The 24,902-nt window shown below is 38.9% G+C and overlaps 1 protein-coding gene across 2 annotated transcripts in view; it reads left to right on the forward strand.

Annotated features, from left to right (window-relative positions):
* The window catches only part of fat4 (FAT atypical cadherin 4), a 116,167-nt gene that overhangs the window by 64,781 nt on the left and 26,484 nt on the right, over positions 1 to 24,902 (forward strand). For both annotated transcript variants that reach the window (XM_058054070.2, XM_078788468.1), the window contains exons 4-7: positions 535 to 885; positions 4,263 to 5,185; positions 6,988 to 7,162; positions 23,676 to 23,856. In XM_058054070.2, coding sequence (XP_057910053.2) covers positions 535 to 885; positions 4,263 to 5,185; positions 6,988 to 7,162; positions 23,676 to 23,856 — 1,630 coding nt within the window. The remainder of the gene's footprint in view (positions 1 to 534; positions 886 to 4,262; positions 5,186 to 6,987; positions 7,163 to 23,675; positions 23,857 to 24,902) is intronic.

The following is a 24,902-nucleotide window of genomic DNA, read 5'->3' on the forward strand; positions in this document are numbered from 1 at the left end:
GTGTTTAGCGCGTTAGCTTCACAGCAAGGACACCCGAGTTCAATTCCACCCTCGGCCATCTCTGTGTGGAGTTTGCATGTTCGCCCCGTGAAAATGAATGAATGAATGTTCCAAAAATTATTTTTAAATTTGTTTTCATGATTGCAAATTTTCCATGACAAAATTGAAGTGAAAAGTTGTGTTTTTTTTTCTTGATTAAAAATGTCCCATCAAGTGAAGAATTGTTGCTAATTGGTGCTTTGTGGCACCTGGGTTATCTTTTGGCATGTTACATTTTCCATGCAAATAACATATGATGTATCCATGATGGTTTCTTAACCGAATCAAATCTTTCCAACGACATTGTTGAGAATAAAGTCACATCGCCAAACATGGATGCACGTATTAAGCAACGTCATACACGATTGGCTGTTTTATTAAACATTGTCTGTGTTGCTCTTGAGCAACGAGTGAGTCACAGCTATTAATAAGACAGTGATAACCCCCCCCCCCCGTATTGGCAGGCAAAATCAAAGTTTTTATGTCCCAACCCAGGCTCCATCGTGGCGGCCATCCTGGCCAGCGACTCTGACTCAGGAGTGAACGGCGAGGTCACTTACTCACTGGAGGACGAAGACGAGGACGAGACGTTCCTGCTGAACGCGGTCACCGGCGTCTTCAACGTGACGCGGTCGTTGGACTACGAGAGCCAGCGGTACTACATCCTGACCGCTAAGGCGCTGGACGGCGGGGGGCAGGCCAGTACGGTGAGGGTGTACTTCAACGTGATGGACGTCAACGACAACCCGCCCGTGTTCAACACCAGCGTGTACAGCACATCGGTGACGGAGAGTCTACCGCCGGGGTCCGGTATTGTCACCGTGGGGGCCAGCGATGCCGATGATGGTGAGACAGCAAATATCTTACTTTTTATTTTTCTAGCCTTCAAGTTATTTCCTTTCAACTTAAATAGCCAAAAACTTACCACTTCCACACGGATAGGGAGGATAACTATTAACAGTTATTTAACCTTTAACATGAACATTAATCAAACGGAATAATTTTTTTCATCCATATCAAACATTAAACTTTCATATCAAGGCGTGGGCCTCAAATTTGTGTCCTGCGGACCACATTTGGCCCGCGGGCCGCATGTTTGAGACCCCTGACCTAAACATTAAAAAACAGTGACACACGGCTTGTACATCCCTTTCCAAACTTTTCCGCGAGCTTGTCGTCGATATTCTCCTCTGATTTCAGATCAACATTTGCAATAAAAGCGACTGTTCATGTTCACGTTGTAGCTCACGCAAATGATACTTTATGTCACTCATAACGGACGCAATAGGACCCGAAAAAGAGATCACGTTGTGGTGTGTTTGGTGCTCAATGCCGGCTTAACGCGACCAACATTCCCGTTCCCGTTCCACTCCTCCGCCGCCATCATCGCCTCCTCACCAACGTATAGCCGCATTTTCCCACTGTCAAAATAAAACACGGCCATTGTTAGCACTTCCTAAGTCCTGCCCTTTGACCCCCTTCCCTGTTTGTCTGCGGACAATCTGAACTCGGATGGAAGCAGCACTCATGCCTTAGATAAGGGATTACCTGGATACTGTAAATACAACTTCCCAGAGTGTGGGAAGGGTCAGATACTTCCTTTTTTGAGTACCCTGCTGAGGTCAACGTAACATCACACACTAAGAGCAACTATCCAGGGTAGATCAGATACTTAAAACCGTCCTTGAACTGCAAGACCACATCAGTCTTAACAAGAATGCTTCTTCAGCACGTTCCCCAGCTGCGACCATTTCACAATTTGTGGAAATGGAAGCTGATAATGTGTTTAAGCGACAATTTCAGTCACACTGTCATCTGGAACAATGGATGCCAGGAAAACCTTGACAATACGGCGCAATCGTGCTTTAGTTTGAATGCAAGGTCATAATAATTAATACACAAGAGCAGGGGTCTCAAACTCAATTTACTTGGGGGCCACTGGAGCTAGGGTCTGGGTGAGACTGGGCCACATCAAGGTTTTCCCAAAAAAAAAAAAAAAAATTATTAAAAACAGAAAAATATACAAACTTTTTCAGTGCTTTGGTTCCGATTTTCTACAATAAAAGCTCTGATAAAACATTCCACTGTTCTCAAATATCTTAATTTTTATTTTTCTGCACAAAATAAGATGAAAAATAAACAAATAAAGAAAATCAATCAATCAGTAATAAATAAATATAATAATAATAATAAAACAGCAAATAATAAAAACTTAAGAAACCACATATAATTGGTGGGTAGACAAATTATTTTTTTCACATTAAAATGAACAAAGCATTATTAGAGCCCTGTAGACATGACAAAACACAACTATAATCACATTTATACTCTTTTTATTTACAACATATTGCGCAACTGCAGGGTCTTGACACACATGCTAACTCGCAAACTAGAGAGCTAGCGACCTAAACGGTAGCCTTCAAGTTATTTCCTTCAAACTTAACTAGCCAAAAACTTACCACTTCCACACTGATAGGGAGGATAACTATTAACAGTTATTTAACTTCAAACTAGTGTCCTGCGGGCCACATTTGGCCCGCGGGCCGCATGTTTGAGACCCCTGCACAAGAGCTTTATTGTCCCCAATGTTCTGAATGCGCTCTGACATCCACTGTGATTAAAAGCGCCAACGTCAACCGACGAAGGAGGTCGGTATCTCCAAATTTAATTTAGGAACCAAGTGTAGTTAATTTCTCCAAACTGAGGCCTGGGAGCAAAGTAGAAACTCAATTTAAGATCAAAGGCTGGAAGCACTCATGTCCAGATGTGAAATCAGACCATTAGGTGCTGGTGGTACTGGTACTGTTAAAGAGGTGTTCTACCAATACATGTGTACTGGCATTGGTATGATTAAGGACCGTTATACGACCGCTCCAAAGTTTGGGATGACTTGGAAATGTTTTTGTCCAGTTTTCGTTGTTTATGAAATGGAAAAAATTGTTTGGGAAATGCATGAAAATTTTTCATTGGAAAACACTCTCAGATATGTCTTCTTGCACAGTTGTGCAGCGTTTTTCTGTCCTTGTTAGACCCAGTTTGTGCTGCTAGTAGTTAACAGCATGGTAAGAGATTTTGGTTTTAGTTTAGATTTTTAGATGGCTTTTCTAATCATCTATTAGGCATTTTATTTTCTATTAAAAATTATATGATTCATTTTCATTGTTTGCGAAATGGATAAAAATGTTTGTGAAATGGAAAAAAAATTTGTGAAATGCAGGAAAATGTGTTTTTCTTCGGAAAACACTCTTAGATATGTCTTCTTGCACAGTTGTGCAGCGTTTTTCTGTCCTTGTTAGACCCAGTTTGTGCTGCTAGTAGTTACTAGCATGGTAAGAGATTTTAGTATTAGCTTAGATTTTTAGATGGCTTTTCTAATCATCTATTAGGCATTTTATTTTCTATTCCAAAATTATATGATTCATTTTCATTGTTTGCGAAATGGATAAAAATGTTTGTGAAATGCATGAAAATGTGTTTTTCATTGGAAAACACTCTCAGATATGTCTTCCTGCACAGTTGTGCGTCGTTTTTCTGTCCTTGTTAGACCCAGTTTGTGCTGCTAGTAGTTACCAGCATTTTAGTTTTAGTTTATATTTTTAGATGGCTTTTCTAATAATCTATTAGCCGTTTTATTTTCTATTAGAAAATCATTTGATTCATTTTCATTGTTTGTGAAATGGAAAAAAATAGTTCGCAAAATGCATGAAAATTATTTTTTTCTTTGGAAAACGAAAAATTTTGCAAGTGATCCCAAACTTTTGAGTGGTAGTGTATGTCTCAAAGAAGCACTATTGTGTGTTTGATATACTTTTTTACATAAACAATCTAACTCAGCACTTATTATTCTCATTTTTGACCATTTTTATTGAGTTGCGGACTCCTGTAGAGTAGCTACATACAATAACCCTCACAAATTTTTTTTGATTTTCCAGAATCGGCGCCAATCTCCTTGGATTTGTGCTTGACCCGAGATCCAAACTGTTTGCAAACAGGAAAAAACAGTTCCAAAGTCTGTCAAAAACAACCTTGTCTCATGTCTGGACACAGAAAACAATCAGTTTCCTGTTGGTTGTTTTTTTGGGGTCGGATGCAGACATCCACTTCCTGTTCCAATGGTTATAGTCAATGGTCATTTTGGTCACGTGTGAAATTTGTCATACCAGCAATATGTCTTTCTGTCATTTTTAATAACCAACACGGCCAAACTGTGACGTGTCTTTCAGGTCCAAATGCGCAGCTTCTCTACAAAATAGCATCAGGTGACCCCCAGGACTACTTCGTCATATCCGAAGAAGGCGTTCTGCAAAGTAAAAAGCCTTTGGACAGAGAAACGCAGTCCTTCTACAACCTGGTCATCACGGTCAACGACCTAGCTCCGCCTCCTATGACTCGCTTCACCAGCACCGCCCAGGTGTCAATCATCCTTTTGGATGTCAACGACTGCCCGCCGACCTTCACCTCCCAAAAGATGACGTACATCCAGGAGAACACGCCGGTGGACACGGTGGTCTTCACTGCCCACGCCGCAGACGCCGACAGCGGGCCCAATAGCTACGTCGAGTACTCGCTCAAAGGACCCTTCGGGAACAAGTTCAGCATCGGAACCATCGACGGAGACGTCAGGTTGATCGGAGAACTGGATCGAGAGGAGTTCTCCAATTATACTCTGACGGTTGTCGCCACGGATAAAGGCGAACCTCCGATGTCTTCAACCATGGATGTTACCATGTTGGTGCTGGACGTCAATGACAATACGCCGAGCTTCTCGCAGAACATCTACGACATCGAGATCGAGGAGAACACCCTGACCGGAACTGATGTCATTCAGGTGTTTGCCACCGATGCCGATGAAGGCACCAATGGTCAGATAAGATTCTCCATCTCGGCGGGGAATGGCAATGGAGAATTCAGGATGGATTCGGTGACCGGGTTGATCTCTGTGGCCAAGCAGCTGGACCGCGAGGCTCAGTCGTCGTATTCGCTAACCGTACAAGCTTCGGACCGCGGTAGCAATCCGAGAGTGGACCGTGCGACCGTTAATATTGTGTTACTGGACGTCAATGACTGCTCGCCGGTGTTCGAGCTCTCTCCTTATACGGTGAACGTTCAGGAGAACCTGGAGGAACTGCCGAGGAGCATCCTGCAGGTGAGTGCAGTACATCGGTTTTTGTCGATTCGGTCAGGAAATCCCAATCAAAACAGACATCAAATGAGTTCAAGTCATTCCTGCTAATGCTAGCTCAATAAGTTCAGGTACGAGAGCGCATCGCTGGCACGGTGGTGTTTTTTTAACTCGGTGTCATGAGAACAACACGACACAACCCATGATTTCACGATGGAAGACTGCAATTTGTTCCGCGTCATTACGGAACAAACCAAGCAGCTGGACCGCAGGGCTCAGTCGTCGTATTCGTTAACCGTACCAGCTTCGGACCGCGGTAGCAATCCGAGAGTGGATCGTGCGACCGTTAATATTCTGTTACTGGACGTCAATGACTGCTCGCCGGTGTTCGAGCTCTCTCCTTATACGGTGAACGTTCAGGAGAACCTGGAGGAACTGCCGAGGAGCATCCTGAAGGTGAGTGCAGTACATCGGTTTTTGCGGATTGGTCAGGAAATCCCAACCATAAGAGACTTTGAATGACAGCCGTGAGACATCAAATGAGTTTAAGTCATTCCTGCTAATGCTAGCTCAATAAGTTCAGGTACGAGAGCGCATCGCTGGCACGGTGGTGTTTTTTTAACTCGGTGTCATGAGAACAACACGACACAACCCATGATTTCACGATGGAAGACTGCAATTTGTTCCGCGTCATTACTCGACTCACCGAAATATGCGGCTTGGCTTCGAAGACGTGACGCTCATGACCACCACGGCGATTTCAATGAGCCGAGAGGGGAAACTCATTTTCTTGTTTTTTTTCTGTGACATGTACTTATTGCTGAGAAAAAATCCGATTGGACGAATTGATGTAATGATCTTCTGTCAACAATTACCGTCATGGCCGTGCTCGGATTTAATTAACTCTTCAGTGGCAAAGATTTTAGCATCGTTATTAATTCCTTTCAAATACTCTCACAATTAGAGTGCAATTTTTTTTTCTCTTAATATTTTTTCCGTTTTTTAAATTAAACTGACTATTTCATGCATCATCCGCTTATCCTCACTCGGGTCGCGGTTGATACTAAAACGGTTCGTAAGTCGCCTTCGTTCTAACTCTTTTGCGTCTCTCTCTTTTTCGAGAGGGAAACTAATTTTCTTGTTTTTTTCTGCGACATGTACTTATTGCTGGGAAAAAATCCGATTGGACGAATTGATGTAATGATCTTCTTTCTGTCAACAATTACCGTCATGGCCGTGTTGGGATTTAATTAACTCTTCAGTGGCAAAGATTTTAGCATTGTTATTCATTTTTTCCAAATACTCTCGCAATTAGAGTGCAATTTTTTTTTTCTCATAATATTTTTTCCGTTTTTTAAAATTAAAGCAACTATTTCATGCATCATCTGCTTATCCTCACTTGGGTCGCGGTTGATACTAAAACGGTTCGTAAGTCGCCTTCGTTCTAACTCTTTTGCGTCTCTCTCTTTTTCGAGAGGGAAACTAATTTTCTTGTTTTTTTCTGTGACATGTACTTATTGCTGAGAAAAAATCCGATTGGACGAATTGCTGTAATGATCTTCTGTCAACAATTACCGTCATGGCCGTGTTGGGATTTAATTAACTCTTCAGTAGCAAACCATGACGCTAGATTTTAGCATTGTTATTAATTTTTTCCAAATACTCTCACAATTAGAGTGCAATTTTTTTGTCTCTTAATATTTTTTCCGTTTTTTAAATTAAACCGACTATTTCATGCATCATCCGCTTATCCTCACTCTGGTCGCGGTTGATGCTAAAACGGTTCGTAGGTCGCCTTGGTCCTAACTCTTTTACGTCGGTTCCAGGTGGTTGCCAAAGACGACGACCAAGGCGCCAACGGTCAGCTAAGCTACATGCTCAGCGGCGGCAACGACGAAGGCGCCTTCAGCTTGTCGTCCAGCGGTCAGCTGAGTCTGACTCAGACTCTGGACCGCGAGGCTCAAGGGAAGTACGTCCTGCTGATCACAGCCACCGACTCGGGTAAGTCGGAATTTTGGACCTTTTGAGTTATGAGGGTTTGGCGTGGTTTTGTCTCGGTATGCATGGAGTATGACATTTCAGAACGGATGATTTATGTCCGCCATTTTTTTGTTTTGTGATGTGTTTAATCTGGTTAGTACGATTCCTGCATGGTTTTATTTGCAAATATTTATATTCTATGGCAGGGGTCTCAAACTCAATTTACTTGAGGGCCACTGGAGCTCGGGTCTGGATGAGACTGGGCCACATCAAGGTTTTCCCAAAAAATTTTTATTAAAAACAGAAAAATATACAAACTTTTTCAGTGCTTTGGTTCCGATTTTCTACAATAAAAGCTCTGATAAAACATTCCACTGTTCTCAAATATCTTACTTTTTATTTTTCTGCACAAAATAAGATGAAAAATAAACAAATAAAGAAAATCAATCAGTAATAAATAAATATAATAATAATAATAAAACGGCAAATAATAAAAACTTAAGAAACCACATATAGTGGGTGGGTAGACAAATTATTTTTTTCAGATTAAAATGAACAAAGCATTATTAGAGCCCTGTAGACATGACAAAACACGACTATAGTCACATTTATACTTTTTTTATTTACAACATATTGCGTAACTAGAGAGCTAGTGACCTAAACGGTAGCCATAAAGTTATTTCCTTTAAACTTAAATAGCCAAAAACTTACCACTTCCACACGTTTCGGGAGGATAACTATTAACAGTTATTTAACCTTTAACATGAACATTAATCAAACGTAATAATTTTTTTCCGGGTACATGATACCATACAGCATCCGTATCAAACTAACATTAAACTTTCATATCAAGGCGTGGGCCTCAAATTAGTGTCCTGCGCACCACATTTGGCCCTCGGGCCGCATGTTTGAGACCCCTGACCTAAACATTAAAAAACAGTGACACACGGCTTGTACATCACTTTTGCAAACTTTTCCGCTAGCTTGTCGTCGATATTCTCCTCTGATTTTGGATCAGCATTTGCAATAAAAGTGACTGTTCATGTTCACGTTGTAGTTCACGCAAATGATACTTTACATCACGCATAACGGATGTAATAGGACCCGAAAAAGAGATCACGTTGTGGTGTGTTTGGTGCTTCATGCCGGCTTAACGCGACCAACATTCCCGTTCCCGCGTGTTTGAGACCCCTGTTGTATGGTGTCCGCACCGCTTGTTTTGGCGTGGCTGGACATTCTACACATGGTGGAGTTTTTAGCTTGCAAAGTAGCGGGTTCTTTACGACCTAAAAAGTCCATGGAGCAACTCGGCCTGGATGGCATCTCGGGTTTATTTGGATACGGCGGTAGGGCTTGTTGGAGGCGGATAGAAGCTTAACATGTTATTGCTCGGAGGGCAGCTAATGTGTAGTTGAATGAGTACATGCGTATCCCCGTCGCAGCCAAATCACATGGTGTCCCGGCTAAGTATATGTTTCCACCCCCCTGGCGTAGTTGGCATGATCTATGGGTGGTTCCGCATCATTCCTGGACCAGGACTACATTTTGGACAGTGCAGAAGGCGATGGTGAGAATTGCTGCTGTCGAGATTTGCATCGGAGCCCAGATGACCGCCTGGAAGGGAGCAATAAATGTTTGGTTTCGGATCAAAGGCATCGCTAAGACCAGTTTTTGGGGGTCTTTTGTGCCGCATTGGTATGAATGTGACCGATATGAAAAGACGCGATTGTGCAAAGACATCATATCATATTTAAAAGAACAAAAGAATAGATTTCAACTATGTTGTCTTTGGTTCCTTAGTTTTATATATATGTATATATATATATACATATATATCCCCCCCCCCAAAAAAAAAAAATTCTTGATAATTTTTATTTTTTAATTTATTACTTGGTTAGTTTATTAAAATTTATTAAAAATTTGTTATTCAAAATGTTTTAAGTATAGAAAATAAAATAATAAATGAGGCTAAAAAATAACAATAAAAGTAACACTCGCATGTCTTAAATCTAATTTTTTAAAATAATAATTCTTAAAAATATTACTAAATACAAATACTAAAATAATATTAAATAATTAAAAATACCCAAAAAATTATTGAGACTATTGTAGTCTTAATTTTCTTAGTGTAAAGTGTAAAAATAGGCTAAGTTCTGTTAATATTCAGAATTGACAACCATAATACTGTCAACTTTAATGATGAAAAAAAAAATAATAATAATAGATATATAATAACATAATAACATATGCATATAGTATATAGATAATAATAACATGATTTATATTTATATTATTTATATTATTTACTTTACTTTAATTTGTTGTTATTAAAAATGTTTTAAATATAGAAAATATTAAATGATGCTAAAAATAAACAAAAAGTTGTTTCAACTATGTTGTTTTTGGTTACTTATTATATATATATAATTTATATTATTTACTTATTACTTATTTACTTATTAATTTGATTAGGTGTTATTAAAAATGTTTTAAGTATAGAAAATACTAAATGAGGCAAAAAATAACAATAAAAGTAACACTTGCATGTCTTAAATCTTATTTTTTTTAATAATAATAATTCTTAAAAATAATACTAAATACAAATACTAAAATAATATTAAATAATCCTAAAATGAATCATTAAAAATACTGAAATTATTAAGATTATTATAGTCTCAATTTTCTTACAAGTGTAAAAATAAGTCTTGTTAATATTCAGAATTGACAACCATAATACAGTCAACTTTAATGATAAGAATAATAATAATAATAATGATAACACAAAAGTCATTTGTATCAAAGATGTGCTTCTTAAATCTAATTTTTAAGAACGATAAAAAATAATACTAAACACTACTGATAACTAGAAGTAACTGCTAATGATTCTATTAATAATGACTATTATTGTTTTGGGTGTATTTATTATATTTTTCTGCACGGCCATTGTTGGAGGTCCGGTTCTGTCCAAAGTTCCTTCATGTTATATTTAGACCGTCCTGCTCCCCAATCTGCCCAGAAGTTTGGTGCCACATGGACGGAGCTGCCCGAGCATCGAACATACTAATTTAGGATTGGACGGCTTTTTCGCACTGTTCACATGGACTCCATTTTTAGCGCCCTTCACGCCGCTTCCAAAATATTTTGACAAGACTGTTTGAGTACAATGTCGGTGAGAGGCGGCGAGGAGGATTTGGGGTTAGAATATCCAAATATCAAAAACCCCATAATCAAACCATCCCAGTCCAAATTATCCGCCAGTGTTTTTCTCACATTTTTGAGGCCTGAGCCGAGACGGCGGAGGAAATGCTTCTCCCAGGCACGATCTGGCGGCGAGGGGCTGGAAAAGGTGGTAGACGTGTCTGCAGCCGATCGGCGGCCGCGGACGACCGCAGGCGCTTCCTTTGACATTTCAAAGCCCGCCTTTATCTTTCCTCGACGGTCGCATCCTCGCCCCAAACGCAGACAAAGACTGAAACAGCAGTGATTAGCTCTGACCTTTCAAGGAATGGCCGCTTTCTTCCTGCTTACCAGTCCGATATTTGGTAGGGATAGCCGATAATTGTCGGTCCGATATCGGCATAAAATGTAATATCGGTATCGGATTTTTTTCCCGATCATGAAAACTGATATTAAAAAAATAATTATACAAAACGTGTTCATTCCAACACAGGAGCGATATCATGCTACAAATATCGGCATATCGGTTTTCGGCAAAAAAGCCAATATCGAACATTCCGAGTATTAGGTCATTTTCAGACTAACGTGTGTTACAAATGGCGAAAAATGGCGCCCATACAATGTTTATTTCTGACAATGGTTGACTTACTCCTTCGATTTCAGCTCAATATTTGCAATAAAATATTGACACAAGTCAAATCTGATTCTCTAAACTCCAAAGTGAGGTTGCCTACAGCCACAGCCACTACTAAATGCCGCCCATACAATGTTTATTTCTGACAATGGTTGACGTACTCCTTCGATTTCAGCTCAATATTTGCAATAAAATATTGACACAAGTCAAATCAGATTCTCTAAACTCCAAAGTGAGGTTGCCTACAGCCACAGCCACTACTAAATGGCGCCCATACAATGTTTATTTCTGACAATGGTTGACGTACTCCTTCGATTTCAGCTCAATATTTGCAATAAAATATTGACACAAGTCAAATCAGATTCTCTAAACTCCAAAGTGAGGTTGCCTACAGCCACAGCCACTACTAAATGGCGCCCATACAATGTTTATTTCTGACAATGGTTGACTTACTCCTTTGATTTCAGCTCAATATTTGCAATAAAATATTGACACAAGTCAAATCAGATTTTATAAACTCCAAAGTGAGGTTGCCTACAGCCACAGCCACTACTAAATGGCGCCCATACAATGTTTATTTCTGACAATGGTTGACTTACTCCTTCGATTTCAGCTCAATATTTGCAATAAAATATTGACACAAGTCAAATCAGATTCTCTAAACTCCAAAGTGAGGTTGCCTACAGCCACAGCCACTACTAAATGGCGCCCATACAATGTTTATTTCTGACAATGGTTGACTTACTCCTTCGATTTCAGCTCAATATTTGCAATAAAATATTGACACAAGTCAAATCAGATTCTCTAAACTCCAAAGTGAGGTTGCCTACAGCCACAGCCACTACTAAATGGCGCCCATACAATGTTTATTTCTGACAATGGTTGACTTACTCCTTCGATTTCAGCTCAATATTTGCAATAAAATATTGACACAAGTCAAATCAGATTCTCTAAACTCCAAAGTGAGGTTGCCTACAGCCACAGCCACTACTAAATGCCGCCCATACAATGTTTATTTCTGACAATGGTTGACTTACTCCTTCGATTTCAGCTCAATATTTGCAATAAAATATTGACACAAGTCAAATCAGATTCTCTAAACTCCAAAGTGAGGTTGCCTACAGCCACAGCCACTACTAAATGCCGCCCATACAATGTTTATTTCTGACAATGGTTGACGTACTCCTTCGATTTCAGCTCAATATTTGCAATAAAATATTGACACAAGTCAAATCAGATTCTCTAAACTCCAAAGTGAGGTTGCCTACAGCCACAGCCACTACTAAATGCCGCCCATACAGTGTTTATTTCTGACAATGGTTGACTTACTCCTTCGATTTCAGCTCAATATTTGCAATAAAATATTGACACAAGTCAAATCAGATTCTCTAAACTCCAAAGTGAGGTTGCCTACAGCCACAGCCACTACTAAATGGCGCCCATACAGTGTTTATTTCTGACAATGGTCGACTTACTCCTTCGATTTCAGCTCAATATTTGCAATAAAATATTGACACAAGTCAAATCAGATTCTCTAAACTCCAAACTCCAATTTTTTTAGCATGAACTGATAATGATGAGCTGTCCTACCAAGTCTTTTAGCATGAACCGATGAAGCCAGTCCTATCTAGTCCTTGAGCATTAACTGGCGAAGCCAGTCCTATCTAGTCTTTGAGCATGAAGTCGAAAGGCGAAATGTCTTCAAATGAGAATATTCACAGGAATTTTGCCAAAACATTTGCAATAATTGCTGTAAAAAGGAAATAATTGATGTAACTTTTATATTTAGCGTACTGGATGCTGCGTACTGTAAATATTTATTCCACCCAAATGTTCAACGGATGCTTAGAACTTGTGAGAACGCTTGTGTTTACTCTGAGCTGCTTGGCAAATGCTGTGTTGCTTTGGACTGGGATGCGGGTGGGGTGGGGTTTGTGTGTGTGTGTGTGTGGGGGGGGGGTCACATTAAAAGAAGCTTTGTCGCAAAGCAACAGGTTCTCAGACGCAGAAAAATGTCAATTTTCCCTCGTCGGTAGCCAGTTCTTTCCCCACTTTCGGACTCATTTTATTTACGCTGCCCCTTAAGCGGACAATGGCGGTGCAGTCCATAAAGCGTAATTAACCGTTTAGCCTTAAGCTCTGAGCCCACAGATGGGCCGTCTCATGAATTCACACAAGCATCCATCTCTGGTTTTAATGAATCCGGTTGTTTGAACATGTCAGACTTTGCTGTGCGGAGAAAACATCAGTCACATATTGAAGGCAGAGATTATCTCTCGTGCCAAGCACAGACACCCAAACCTCCATCTTAGCTCGGCTTACTTAGACTTGGACAACTCCGGGCGGCCTTTCCCAGGAGGTGGGATCCGGCGCTTCCTCGGAATCAACACCCCCTGCACCCCACGCTGTTATAGCAGCTGCAGCCATCAGAAAACAGATCACTTAATCGCCATTAACACGTGTATTTGTACCCCCCGTCCTGTTAGCGGAGTTTGGTCGTGGCACCTTCTTGGTGGGTAATGTGATTTGTCCAATGGAAATGTACACTAATAAGGTGCTTAGACCCTGCCATATGTTTACAGCAGACAATGCTTTGGTGGCTTGAGGGGCTTACGGGGGAGAACTGTCTGTGGGTCTTTAGGGTGGGAGAGGAAGCAACAGATGGTCACGAGGTCTCCTTTAGTCCCCAAAAGCTTGTTATTTTAGACACACGGGGAACCGAGTCACTCCATATGAGGCGGCTCAGATATGCTTCAGCAATTAGCGGACCAGCAGAAGTTAAATAAACAGTCTAATTGCCGATGGATTATGTTGAGCTATGAGAGCAGGGGTTTTAGTTTTGGGCGTCCTTGCACGAGTGACGACATGCAATGTGTTTTATCATAGACAAAAACAAGTGATCTGTTTTTAAGATGGTGGCAACTGGTCACTCCCAAGTAGAACAATTCATATATAAATGTGTCGAGCTATAAGAGCAGGGGTTTTAGTTTTGGGCGTCCTTGCACGAGTGACGACATGCAATGCGTTTTATCATAGACAAAAAAACTGGTCTCCCCCAAGTAGAACAATATATACTGTGTCGAGCTATGAGAGCAGGGGTTTTAATTTTGGGCGTCCTTGCATGAGTGAGAACATGCAATGTGTTTTATCATAGACAAAAAAAACTGGTCGCCCCCAAGTAGAACAATTCATATATAAATGTGTCGAGCTATAAGAGCAGGGGTTTTAGTTTTGGGTGTCCTTGCACGAGTGACAAGATCCAATGTGTTTTATCATAGACAAAAACAAGTGATCTGTTTTTAAGATGGTGGCAACTGGTCGCCCCCAAGTAGAACAATTCATATATAAATGTGTCGAACATTAAGAGCAGGGGTTTTAGTTTTGGGTGTCCTTGCACGAGTGACGAGATGCAATGTGTTTTATCATAGACAAAAAAAGTGACCAGTTTTTAAGATGGTGGCAACTGGTCGCTCCCAAGTAGAACAATTCATATATAAATGTGTCGAGCTATAAGAGCAGGGGTTTTAATTTTGGGCGTCCGTGCACGAGTGACGACATGCAGTGTTTTATCATAGACAAAAAAACTGGTCTCCCCCAAGTAGAACAATTCATATATAAATGTGTCGAGCTATAAGAGCAGGGGTTTTAATTTTGGGTGTCCTTGAACGAGTGACGACATGCAATGTGTTTTATCATAGACAAAAAAAGTGACCAGTTTTTAAGATGGTGGCAACTGGTCACCCCCAAGTGGAACAATTCATATATAAATGTGTCGAGCTATATTAGGAAAGCAGGAAGTGAACAAATGTAACAGTTACTGATTGTAACAGTACCAGATGGAGGGGTAGGATTTAATAAGCTTTGCTTTGCTACAAATAAAAATAAATAAAAATATTTGTAAAAATAAAATTAAAATTAAAAAAATTAAAAATTAAAAAAAAATTAAATTATTATTTTTTTAATTTTAAAAATAAAACAAAAAAAATAAAAACAAAAAAAACCCAACAAAAAAAACCCCAACTATATTAGGAAAGCAGGAAGTGAACAAATGTTACTGTAAAAGTACCAGATGGAAGGGTAGGATTGAATAAGCTTTGCTTCTTCCTACTCCTTTCGGACATGTGGAACTGGGAACTGATTATGTGATGCATTCAATTGTAATCTGATGCATGTTCAAATGAAATTAAACCATTACCGTTACATATAAAAATAGATGTGCAGTTAGCAAAGTGCCGATGATGATGTGACGCCGTCCTCAACAGACGAGAAATGTCCGGTCACCGCTTTTCTAACAGAGCCCAGATTAAACCCCCCTTTAAAAAATGAGATTAAGATTCGAGATCTAGCGAGTTGAGGTAGTGAGTTGATTGCTTTATCTTGACGTCATAATGAATAATCTTTGTAGTCAAACATTTGCCTGGCATTCAAATCAAACGGTCATCGGATACGCTGATGATGTCACTATGCAGCCAACGCTTCTCAGGACGGATGAAAAAAAAAATGGAACAGGAAGCCGTTGCAACATGAGTTTTCCACACATGAATCAAAACGTCTCTGTTTGTTGTTACGCGCGAGTCTTCATTTTCAAACAAACGAGTCGAGAGTGTAATTTGGAGACCACAATAGTAATAACAATTTTAACCCGAACCATCCGTCAGTTTACGGTATATGTCCATGGCTTGTGCCGGAAGCAAAGTGTTGACATGACGCCGTAGATGTGATTCATCAAAGACGCTTGATTGGCAATCAAATGACAACATAACCCTCAGATTGGAAAATACGAAAGCAAATCCACTCGGAATTCTTTGGTCGACAGACTGGAATTAGCACGCCGCGGCAGTCTTGAGGCCACATTAAAGTGTCGCTTTAACACAACTACTGCACAAAGAAGACAGAACAAAGGGTCGTCGAAGACAGGAATTGCCAACGGAAAAATAGCTTCGGAACCGCCGAGACAGCTGGCATTCCTGTTGCAAATTTCCAACAGCTCTTTTTCCGAAGCCAAATGATGTCATTTGCCAGATTGCTTCGTTCCGGACGGATTCAGGCGACCACGTCTTTGAACGGCGCCCTTTTCCTCGGGACGCGGCATGCATGAGTTGGCACCTGTAGTTGTCCCGATTCATGACCATGCATCTTTTCTGGGATTTGACAAATTCCAGCATGGAGACTTTGGATCGTGACTATTAGCATCCGGCAATTATTAGCAACTGTGTTGCTAATCTAGCTCCTTTGTGGCACCTGTGTTATCTTTCGGCATGTTACATTTTCCATGACAAAATTCCCATTGAAGTGAAGGAATGTGACTCATTATTTTTGGCATGTTCCTTCCCTGGGATTTGACAAATTCCAGCATGGAGACTTTGGATCGTGACTATTAGCATCCGGCAATTATTAGCAACTGTGTTGCTAATCTAGCTCCTTTGTGGCACCTGTGTTATCTTTCGGCATGTTACATTTTCCATGACAATATTCCCATTGAAGTGAAGAAATGTGACTCATTGTATTCATCCCGTTCATTTGTCAAAATGTCTAGCTCCTTTGTGGCACCTGGGTTATCTTTCGGCATGTTACATTTTCCATGACAAAATTTCCATTAAAGTGAAGAAATGTGACTAATCATTTTTGGCACGTTCCGAAAATTGGCTGAACGGCGGTCGAGTGGTTAGCGTGCTAGCCTTGTCATTGTGGCACCTGTGTTATCTTTCGGCATGTTACATTTTCCATGACAAAATTTCCATTGAATTGAAGAAATGTGACTAATTATTTTTGGCACGTTCCGAAAATTGGCTGAACGGCGGTCGAGTGGTTAGCGTGCTAGCCTTGTCATTGTGGCACCTGTGTTATCTTTCGGCATGTTACATTTTCCATGACAAAATTCCCATTGAAGTGAAGAAATGTGACTAATTATTTTTGGCACGTTCCGAAAATTGGCTGAACGGCGGTCGAGTGGTTAGCTTGCCTGCCTTGTCATTGTGGCACCTGTGTTATCTTTCGGCATGTTACATTTTCCATGACAAAATTTCCATTGAAGTGAAGAAATGTGACTCATTATTTTTGGCACGTTCCGAAAATTGGCTGAACGGCGGTCGAGTGGTTAGCGTGCTAGCCTTGTTATTGTGGCACCTGTGTTATCTTTCGGCATGTTACGTTTTCCATGACAAAATTTCCATTGAAGTGAAGAAATGTGACTAATTATTTTTGACACGTTCCGAAAATTGGCTGAACGGCGGTCGAGTGGTTAGCGTGCCTGCCTTGTCATTGTGGCACCTGTGTTATCTTTCGGCATGTTACATTTTCCATGACAAAATTTCCATTGAAGTGAAGAAATGTGACTAATTATTTTTGGCACGTTCCGAAAATTGGCTGAAAGGCGGTCGAGTGGTTAGCGTGCTAGCCTTGTCATTGTGGCACCTGCGTTATCTTTCGGCATGTTACATTTTCCATGACAAAATTCCCATTGAAGTGAAGAAATGTGACTCATTATTTTTGGCACGTTCCGAAAATTGGCTGAACGGCGGTCGAGTGGTTAGCGTGCTAGCCTTGTCATTGTGGCACCTGTGTTATCTTTCGGCATGTTACATTTTCCATGACAAAATTCCCATTGAAGTGAAGAAATGTGACTCATTATTTTTGGCACGTTCCGAAAATATCCTTACAATCATTAAAGACATTCTAGGACACAGTACGGAATATCCATTCAGTGTTTTATACAGTATATCATGTAGTATTTGGACTATAGTACATACTGTATTATATATGCTAAGATACAGTATTTTTGATTTTTATCTTTTTTTTTGGAATTTTTGATGTCCTTTTTCATAACCATTTTGTTGGTGGGGTACCGTATGTCTGGTACATAACTGAAACCCGGATCCTGGATCCTGGATTTTGGGCCTCGGTTTTTTCTTCCTGTTCGGTTGAGAAACTGAAGTATGTTAGGGTTAGCGTCCAGCGGCATCGGTTTATTTGACGTATGGTACCATGTTAGAGCGCCTGGGTAATTCCAGAATCGGAAACGTGTCATCCGTTCAGTCTTATTTATATTGGGAATGTTTAGCGTGTCTCACCTTGACCGTAAACCGACGGCGGTAACAAACATTCGCATACGTGCCAAACTATCGGGTTCCCAGACGACTAAATCTGTCGGCCCACGCGATGTAACAGGATAGATGTGAACTATTTACACGTCGGACCAGCAGGTCCGGCGGAGACAGCTGCCAGGGGTTATGTGATATCGGACGGCTCTGAGGGGCTAAGACGGCACGACTCGGCGGTCCCGGCGATGCGGCGAGAAGCGATACGGGTAGAGAGAGATGTGAAAAAAATTCCCTTGTCTGATCCCCGCGCCTGTCGACAACCGCGGGGTCGCCGCGGGGTCAGGGCCGCACAGACTCAGGGGTTGGGGGGGAGTCGGAGTTGGACGTTTTAAAAGGTGGGGGGGGGGGGCGGCTTGCTGTGTGCTTAGCGAGGATTAGCTTCAGCAACAGTGTCCCGCTGCCTCAGAGCGCCTCATGCTTTTGGTGGTGGAGGCATTTGCAGGTCAAAGGTTGCGCAAGTGCTGGCGGAGGAGGTTGGGAGTTCTCCCAAGACGGTAAACAGGTTATGACATCACTTCCTTCGCCGTGGGATAGTGTGTTTCTAAATGGGGAAACAATGGTATCAAATTTTTTTACCCTGCAACAGAAGGTATTCTGAGTTCAAACACTGCAGGTTTGCTTCGTACCTCCATCTTCTATTAGCATCAGGCTACAAGCTTGGCGTGGGTCCACCCGGGACCGGTTGCCAGGCAATAATGGGGGAACAGATAGACAAAAAAACGTACACACGCACATTTATGGGCAATTTCGATTTCGTATTTAGTTAACCTGGACTATGTTCGCTACGATGACTAGTAATGAACTGGTTGCTCTTGGCACGGAATTGGGTACCTCAAGCTGGGTGAGGGTGCTTGGATGTGGGGTTTTTATTCTGGTAGACAAGGAATAATCCATGTTTTGTTGGGATGAGGTTGGAATCTGGGTGGTTAGGGGGATCGGGACTAGATAAGTCTTGACTTCTTCCCATTCCCTTTCGAACATGTGTATGTTTATATGTACTAGGGATCGACCGATATGGTTTTTTGGGGGCCGATGCTGATACCGATTTTTTTCCATCACCCTTAACCGATGGCCGATTTTGCTTATTTGCTTATTTTGCTTATTTTGCTTTTTTTGCTTTTTTGCTCTTTTTGCTCTTTTTGTTCTTTTTGCTCTTTTTGTTCTTTTTGCTCATTTTGCTTATTTTGCTCTTTTTGCTCTTTTTGCTTTTTTTGCTCATTTTGGTCTTTTTGCTTATTTTGCTTATTTTGCTTATTTTGCTTATTTTGCTTATTTTGCTTATTTCGCTTATTTCGCTTATTTTGCTTATTTTTTTACTTGTGAAAATGCGCCCTTGTTGCGATTCAACAGTGGGGGCTGGGTGTGTTGCGGGGTCCTCTGCTGCTGTCCTCTGATGCCTGACTGTAAATCATGCAGCGGAAAATATATGGGCCAATCCACACGCGTATCGACCGATATGGTTTTTTGGGGGCCGATACCGATACCAATTTTTTTCCATCATCCTTAGCCGAGGGCTGATTTTGCTTATTTGCTAATTTTGCTAATTTTGCTAATTTTGCTAATTTTGATTATTTTGCTTATTTTGCTTATTTTGCTTATTTTTTTACTTGTGAAAATGCGCCCTTGTTGCGATTCAACAGTGGGGGCTGGGTGTGTTGCGGGGTCCTCTGCTGCTGTCCTTTGATGCCTGACTGTAAATCATGCGGCGGAAAATATATGGGCCAATCCACACGCGTATCGACGATATGGTTTTTTGGGGGCCGATACCGATACCAATTTTTTTCCATCATCCTTAGCTGAGGGCTGATTTTGCTTATTTGCTAATTTTGCTTATTTTGCTTATTTTGCTTATTTTGCTTATTTTGCTTATTTTGCTTATTTTGCTTATTTGTTTACTTGTGGAAACGCGCCCTTGTTGCGATTCAACAGTGGGGGCTGGGTGTGTTGCGGGGTCCTCTGCTGCTGTCCTCTGATGCCTGACTGTAAATCATGCGGCGGAAAATATATCGGCGAATCCACACGCGTATCGACCGATGTGGTTTTTTGGGGGCCGATGCCGATACTGATTTTTTTCCATCATCCTTAGCCGATGGCCGATTTTGCTTATTTTGCTTATTTTGCTCTTTTTGCTGTTTTTGCTAATTTTGCTAATTTTGCTAATTTAGCTAATTTTGCTAATTTTGCTAATTTTGCTTTTTGCTTTTTGCTAATTTTTTTTACTTGTGAAAATGCGCCCTTGTTGCGATTTAACAGTGGGGGCTGGGTGTGTTGCCTGACTGTAAATCATGCGGCGGAAAATATATCGGCAAATCCACACGCGTATATCGACCGATATCGACCGATTCAAGGGAAAAAAAACGCAAATATCGGCCTGATATATCGGCCGGCCGATGTATGTATTTTTATTTGTGTTGAATTATGGTTGGTTTGTTGTGCTTTGGATGATTTTAATGTTCAAAATAAAAATAAAAATAAAAATAAAAATAAAAATAAAAATAAAAATAAAAATAAAAATAAAAATAAAAATAAAATAAAAAAAATAAAAATAAAGCATTCATGACCCCAGAATTTTTCTGATTTTTTGGGGTACAAAAGTCGCTAATAATTTTGCGTCTTTTTCACAAGTGATGGAACGATGGAATTTGCAGTGATACGGACTTCCCTGCTTCGGTCTCTGACCACGATTATTGGGTTTTTGACCATTTGCTGGTGGTTCCGTGAAGTAACCCATAGGGGGGTCTTCTTGTGCCGCCTTGATAGCCAAACACACTTTGGTACAGACGCCTCGCTTACTGGGATCAGCTAAATCAGAAAATCAGCTGAGACGCGTTAATCTTCTACCGGGATGACTGTTCAATTATACTTGGATCTGAGACCCCGTACATTTTGAAATATCTACTCCAAATATGCAATAATATAACATCACAACCACAAAATACACTTTTTTTTTTTAGCTCATTTGACAGCGAACTTCCTTGTTATAAATCTAAAAGTTTTGGAATGTCTTGTCTTTCGGTATTCTTATAAATATTTGTAGAGGTGTAAGCAAGCCATCACTGAAAAGTCAACACGGTCCATATTTAGTAGGAAATCCTGGACTAGAACTGCAGTCAATAACGATGTGTTCGATGCTTTCAGGGCCTTTTTTTTTTTTTTAAAGAATGTTTACAGTTGTACCATCCACGGTATTTTCCCTCAGGAACTGTACTCTGTATGTTCTAATTACCGCTCGTGTTTTCTGACCAAAATCAAACGTTTATAGTAAACAAACCTCATTTTCTGTCCCGCAATCATGAAAGAAGACCGCAACGAAGACCAATAATGTTGCATTTGATGACTTTAAGTGGCTTTCAGGCTCTGAAACATCAGCAACCCGACAACCTTGTTCGACGCAACTACCAAGCAGTTTTCTGTTCTATATTCACATTCGTAATGTGTTTGTTATGAAAATTTAAAAGAGTGCTTTTTAGATATCCAGCCAAGAAAAACTTTGTCTCGGCTTCCATATTTCATTTTATCATCTCAGCAGAATTCGCATCGATAATAATGAAGAACTGGCACCAAATAAAAACAAACAGGAATGCATGCATGTTCTCCATTGCCAAATAAGCCTCTCTTATGTCTTAAAACCCGCAGCGCATTTGAGGTCAAGAATCTGCTGTTTGTGACTGTTTTTTTATTGAAGGGTATTTTAAATGGACGTCCTGGCACGGACTCGTACGCGGACGGCTGCAGGTGGTTATGACGACATTGTTGTGGAAAAAAAAAGGTTCTCACGTTACGAAGTCGTAGCCTGATAAATGTAGCAAGAGGGAAGGATTTGAACGTATCGTGCAGAAGAACTGTTATGTACTGTGGTACTAGCAAGTGTGTTAGAGTTGAAAAGTACTTTTAGTGAACCCGACTGTTTGTGTGGCGTTCATGGTTTTTGTGTGCGTCTTCAAAAAGCACGATTGAGTCGGGCTACGTTTACCTTTATATTTTTTTTGTCCACAAATTAAATTACAAATTTGAATAAAACTAATAAAAAAATAAAAAAAAAAAATACTAAAAAACTAAAAATAAATTTGCATTATATTTAAAATAAAAAATACAAAAATCTTAAAACATTAAAAAGTTACAAATATTTTATACGATATTTTAATTTATTAAAACAAAACAAAGTTGTAAAAAAATGCAATCAAAGATATATTTGAAATTAAATGTAAAATATTACATTTACATAATTAAAAATATATGCAAAACTAAATACAAAATACAAATATAAAAATAAATATTTGTATTTATAATTAAAATTATTTATTGTTTTTACAATAAAGATTACATTATATATATACATTTATATATATTCTTTATATTTTTTTTGTCCACAAATTAAATAAAAAATTTGATATTTAAACAAATAAAAATAAATTTGTATTACATTTTAAATAAAAAATACAAGATATTTTAATTTATTAAAACAAAACAAAGTTGCACCTGACTGTACAAATAGCACAAACAGAAGTCAGATAAAAGTATTCATTTTATTTGTATATATTTCTGGTATTATTGTAAAAAAAAAAAAAACCTCAAAATGTAATCAAAGATATATTTGAAAATAAATGTAAAACAATACACTTACATAATTCAAAATATATGCCAAATTAAATACATTTATAAAAAATAAATATTTGTATTTATAATTGCAATTTTTAATTATGTTTTTACAATAAAGATTATATTTTATATATATATATATATATACACATTTATAGATATTTTTTATATTTTTTTGTCCGCAAATTAAATGACAAATTAAAATAAATTTTTATTACATTTTAAATAAAAAAAACAAAAATATTAAAACATTAACTTTATTTTTTACAAGTTACAAATATATAATATATATATATATATATATATATATATATATATATATATATATATATATATATATATATATTTAGAAGATATTTTAATTTATTAAAACAAAACAAAGTTGTACCTGACTGTACAAATAGCACAAACAGAAGTCAGATAAATGTATTAATTCATTTTATTTTTATATATTTCTGGTTTTTGTTTTATTTTACTTTATTATGTTATTATGTAAAAAAAAAATCTTACACAAAATGTAATTAAAGATATATTTGAAATTAAATGTAAAACATTACATTTACATAATTAAAAATACATGCAAAATTAAATACAAAATACAATTATAAAATAAATATTTGTATTTATAATTAAAAAAATTGTTTTTACAATAAAGATTATATTATATATATACATTTATATATATTCTTTATATTTATTTGTCCACGAATTAAATGACAAATTTGATATTTAAACAAATTAAAATAAATTGTTATTACATTTTAAATTAAATTATTTTATTTTTATACATTTCTGGTATTTGTTTTACTTTAGATTATGTTATTATGTTAAAAAAATTACATTTACATAATAAAATGTAATAAATAAAATAAATAAATAAAAATAAATAAATAAATATAAAATAAATAAATAGTAAATAAAATATATGCAAAATTAAATATAATATAATGTTTTGATGTCTTTCACGCTCAAATCCAAAACATGGTCACTCACGCTTACTATTTCCTCTTCCTTCATCCCTCAGGTTCTTTGTCTCTGAGCGGGACGGGGACGGTGACGGTCCTGGTGGATGACGTCAACGATAACGTCCCGGTGTTCTCCTCCTCTTCATTCCACACCTCCATCACGGAGGACGCCCCCACGGGGACGGATGTCCTACTAGTGAACAGTTCCGACGCGGATGTGGGCCTCAATGGCGTCATCAGGTACCCGTTTTATACTTCAAAAATGTATTTTAAACTACTACAGTACACAGTTTGAAAGATTACTAGAACTAAGTACTTCCATGTATTCAATTAAAGTCTTCTTCAATCGCTATAAAAGTAAATAACCGCCCTTCTACTTTCTCATGCACTCCGAATCATTATTAACGGTTAAAAAAATACAATTAAACGAGGAGCCCATTGTGGCCTCCGAGTCACCAAGAATGGTTGTTTTGTACGGCGGCTGTTCCGCACTCAGGTTCGACCCCTCCTCTCTCTTCAGTACCCCCATTGGGTACACATTGGGGGGTACCGCAGTGTGCCCCTGTTTCCCAAAACACATTAATGAGGATGTTAATTGTCTAGGACAGTGCGAGTTGTACCCATCAGGGGGTTCCCGGGGGGGGGGGGCTTTAATGGAGAGGAGCGCCTGGTCACCGTCGGTTGTTCGTTCTCACAGTTTGTTAAGGTTTGCTTTGAACAGCTGAGCTTTTGGGGGAAAATATTTCAAAGTATGCGGCGGCACGTACATTTATGCGGCGGCTTATGTTTGTGTCTGGATCCTGACGGCGTTGTAGACGCTGACGCACAATGTTTATGCGAAAGTGAAGAAGTGGGGAGTTTTTATTAAAGCTGATGCAGCGACACCTTTCTGTTGATTCTTCGTCACTTTTATGGGTCTGAGTGGTTGTACTTTTACCGCCTTTTGTTTTTTAAGTTAAGTTTTGTAAGTTAATACAAAAGAGGTGAAAAGGTTTTTTTTTTAACTACTGTACAATGGGAGCTACAAAAAAGCTATTATGTTTAAAATTATAATTTTTGAGTTGTGTGTGGCACCCACACACAGCTTTAGAAACAGCTTTAAAAACTTGAATGCAACATTAGCACTGGTTTTTGGCAATTAAATAGGGAGCAAAATTGGCTTACATAATTATATTTATTATATATTTTTTTCATTTTTTAAATCACTGTAAACACAAAATATGTAGAGCATTTTAGTGACTATGAATTCATTAAAATTATTCAATTTGTACAAACAGAACTTAGAT

The sequence above is a fragment of the Doryrhamphus excisus genome, linkage group LG23 (genome assembly GCF_037039965.1).
Source record: "Doryrhamphus excisus strain RoL-2023G ecotype Guam linkage group LG23, RoL_Dexc_Guam_v1.1, whole genome shotgun sequence".
Lineage (NCBI taxonomy): Eukaryota > Metazoa > Chordata > Actinopteri > Syngnathiformes > Syngnathidae > Doryrhamphus > Doryrhamphus excisus.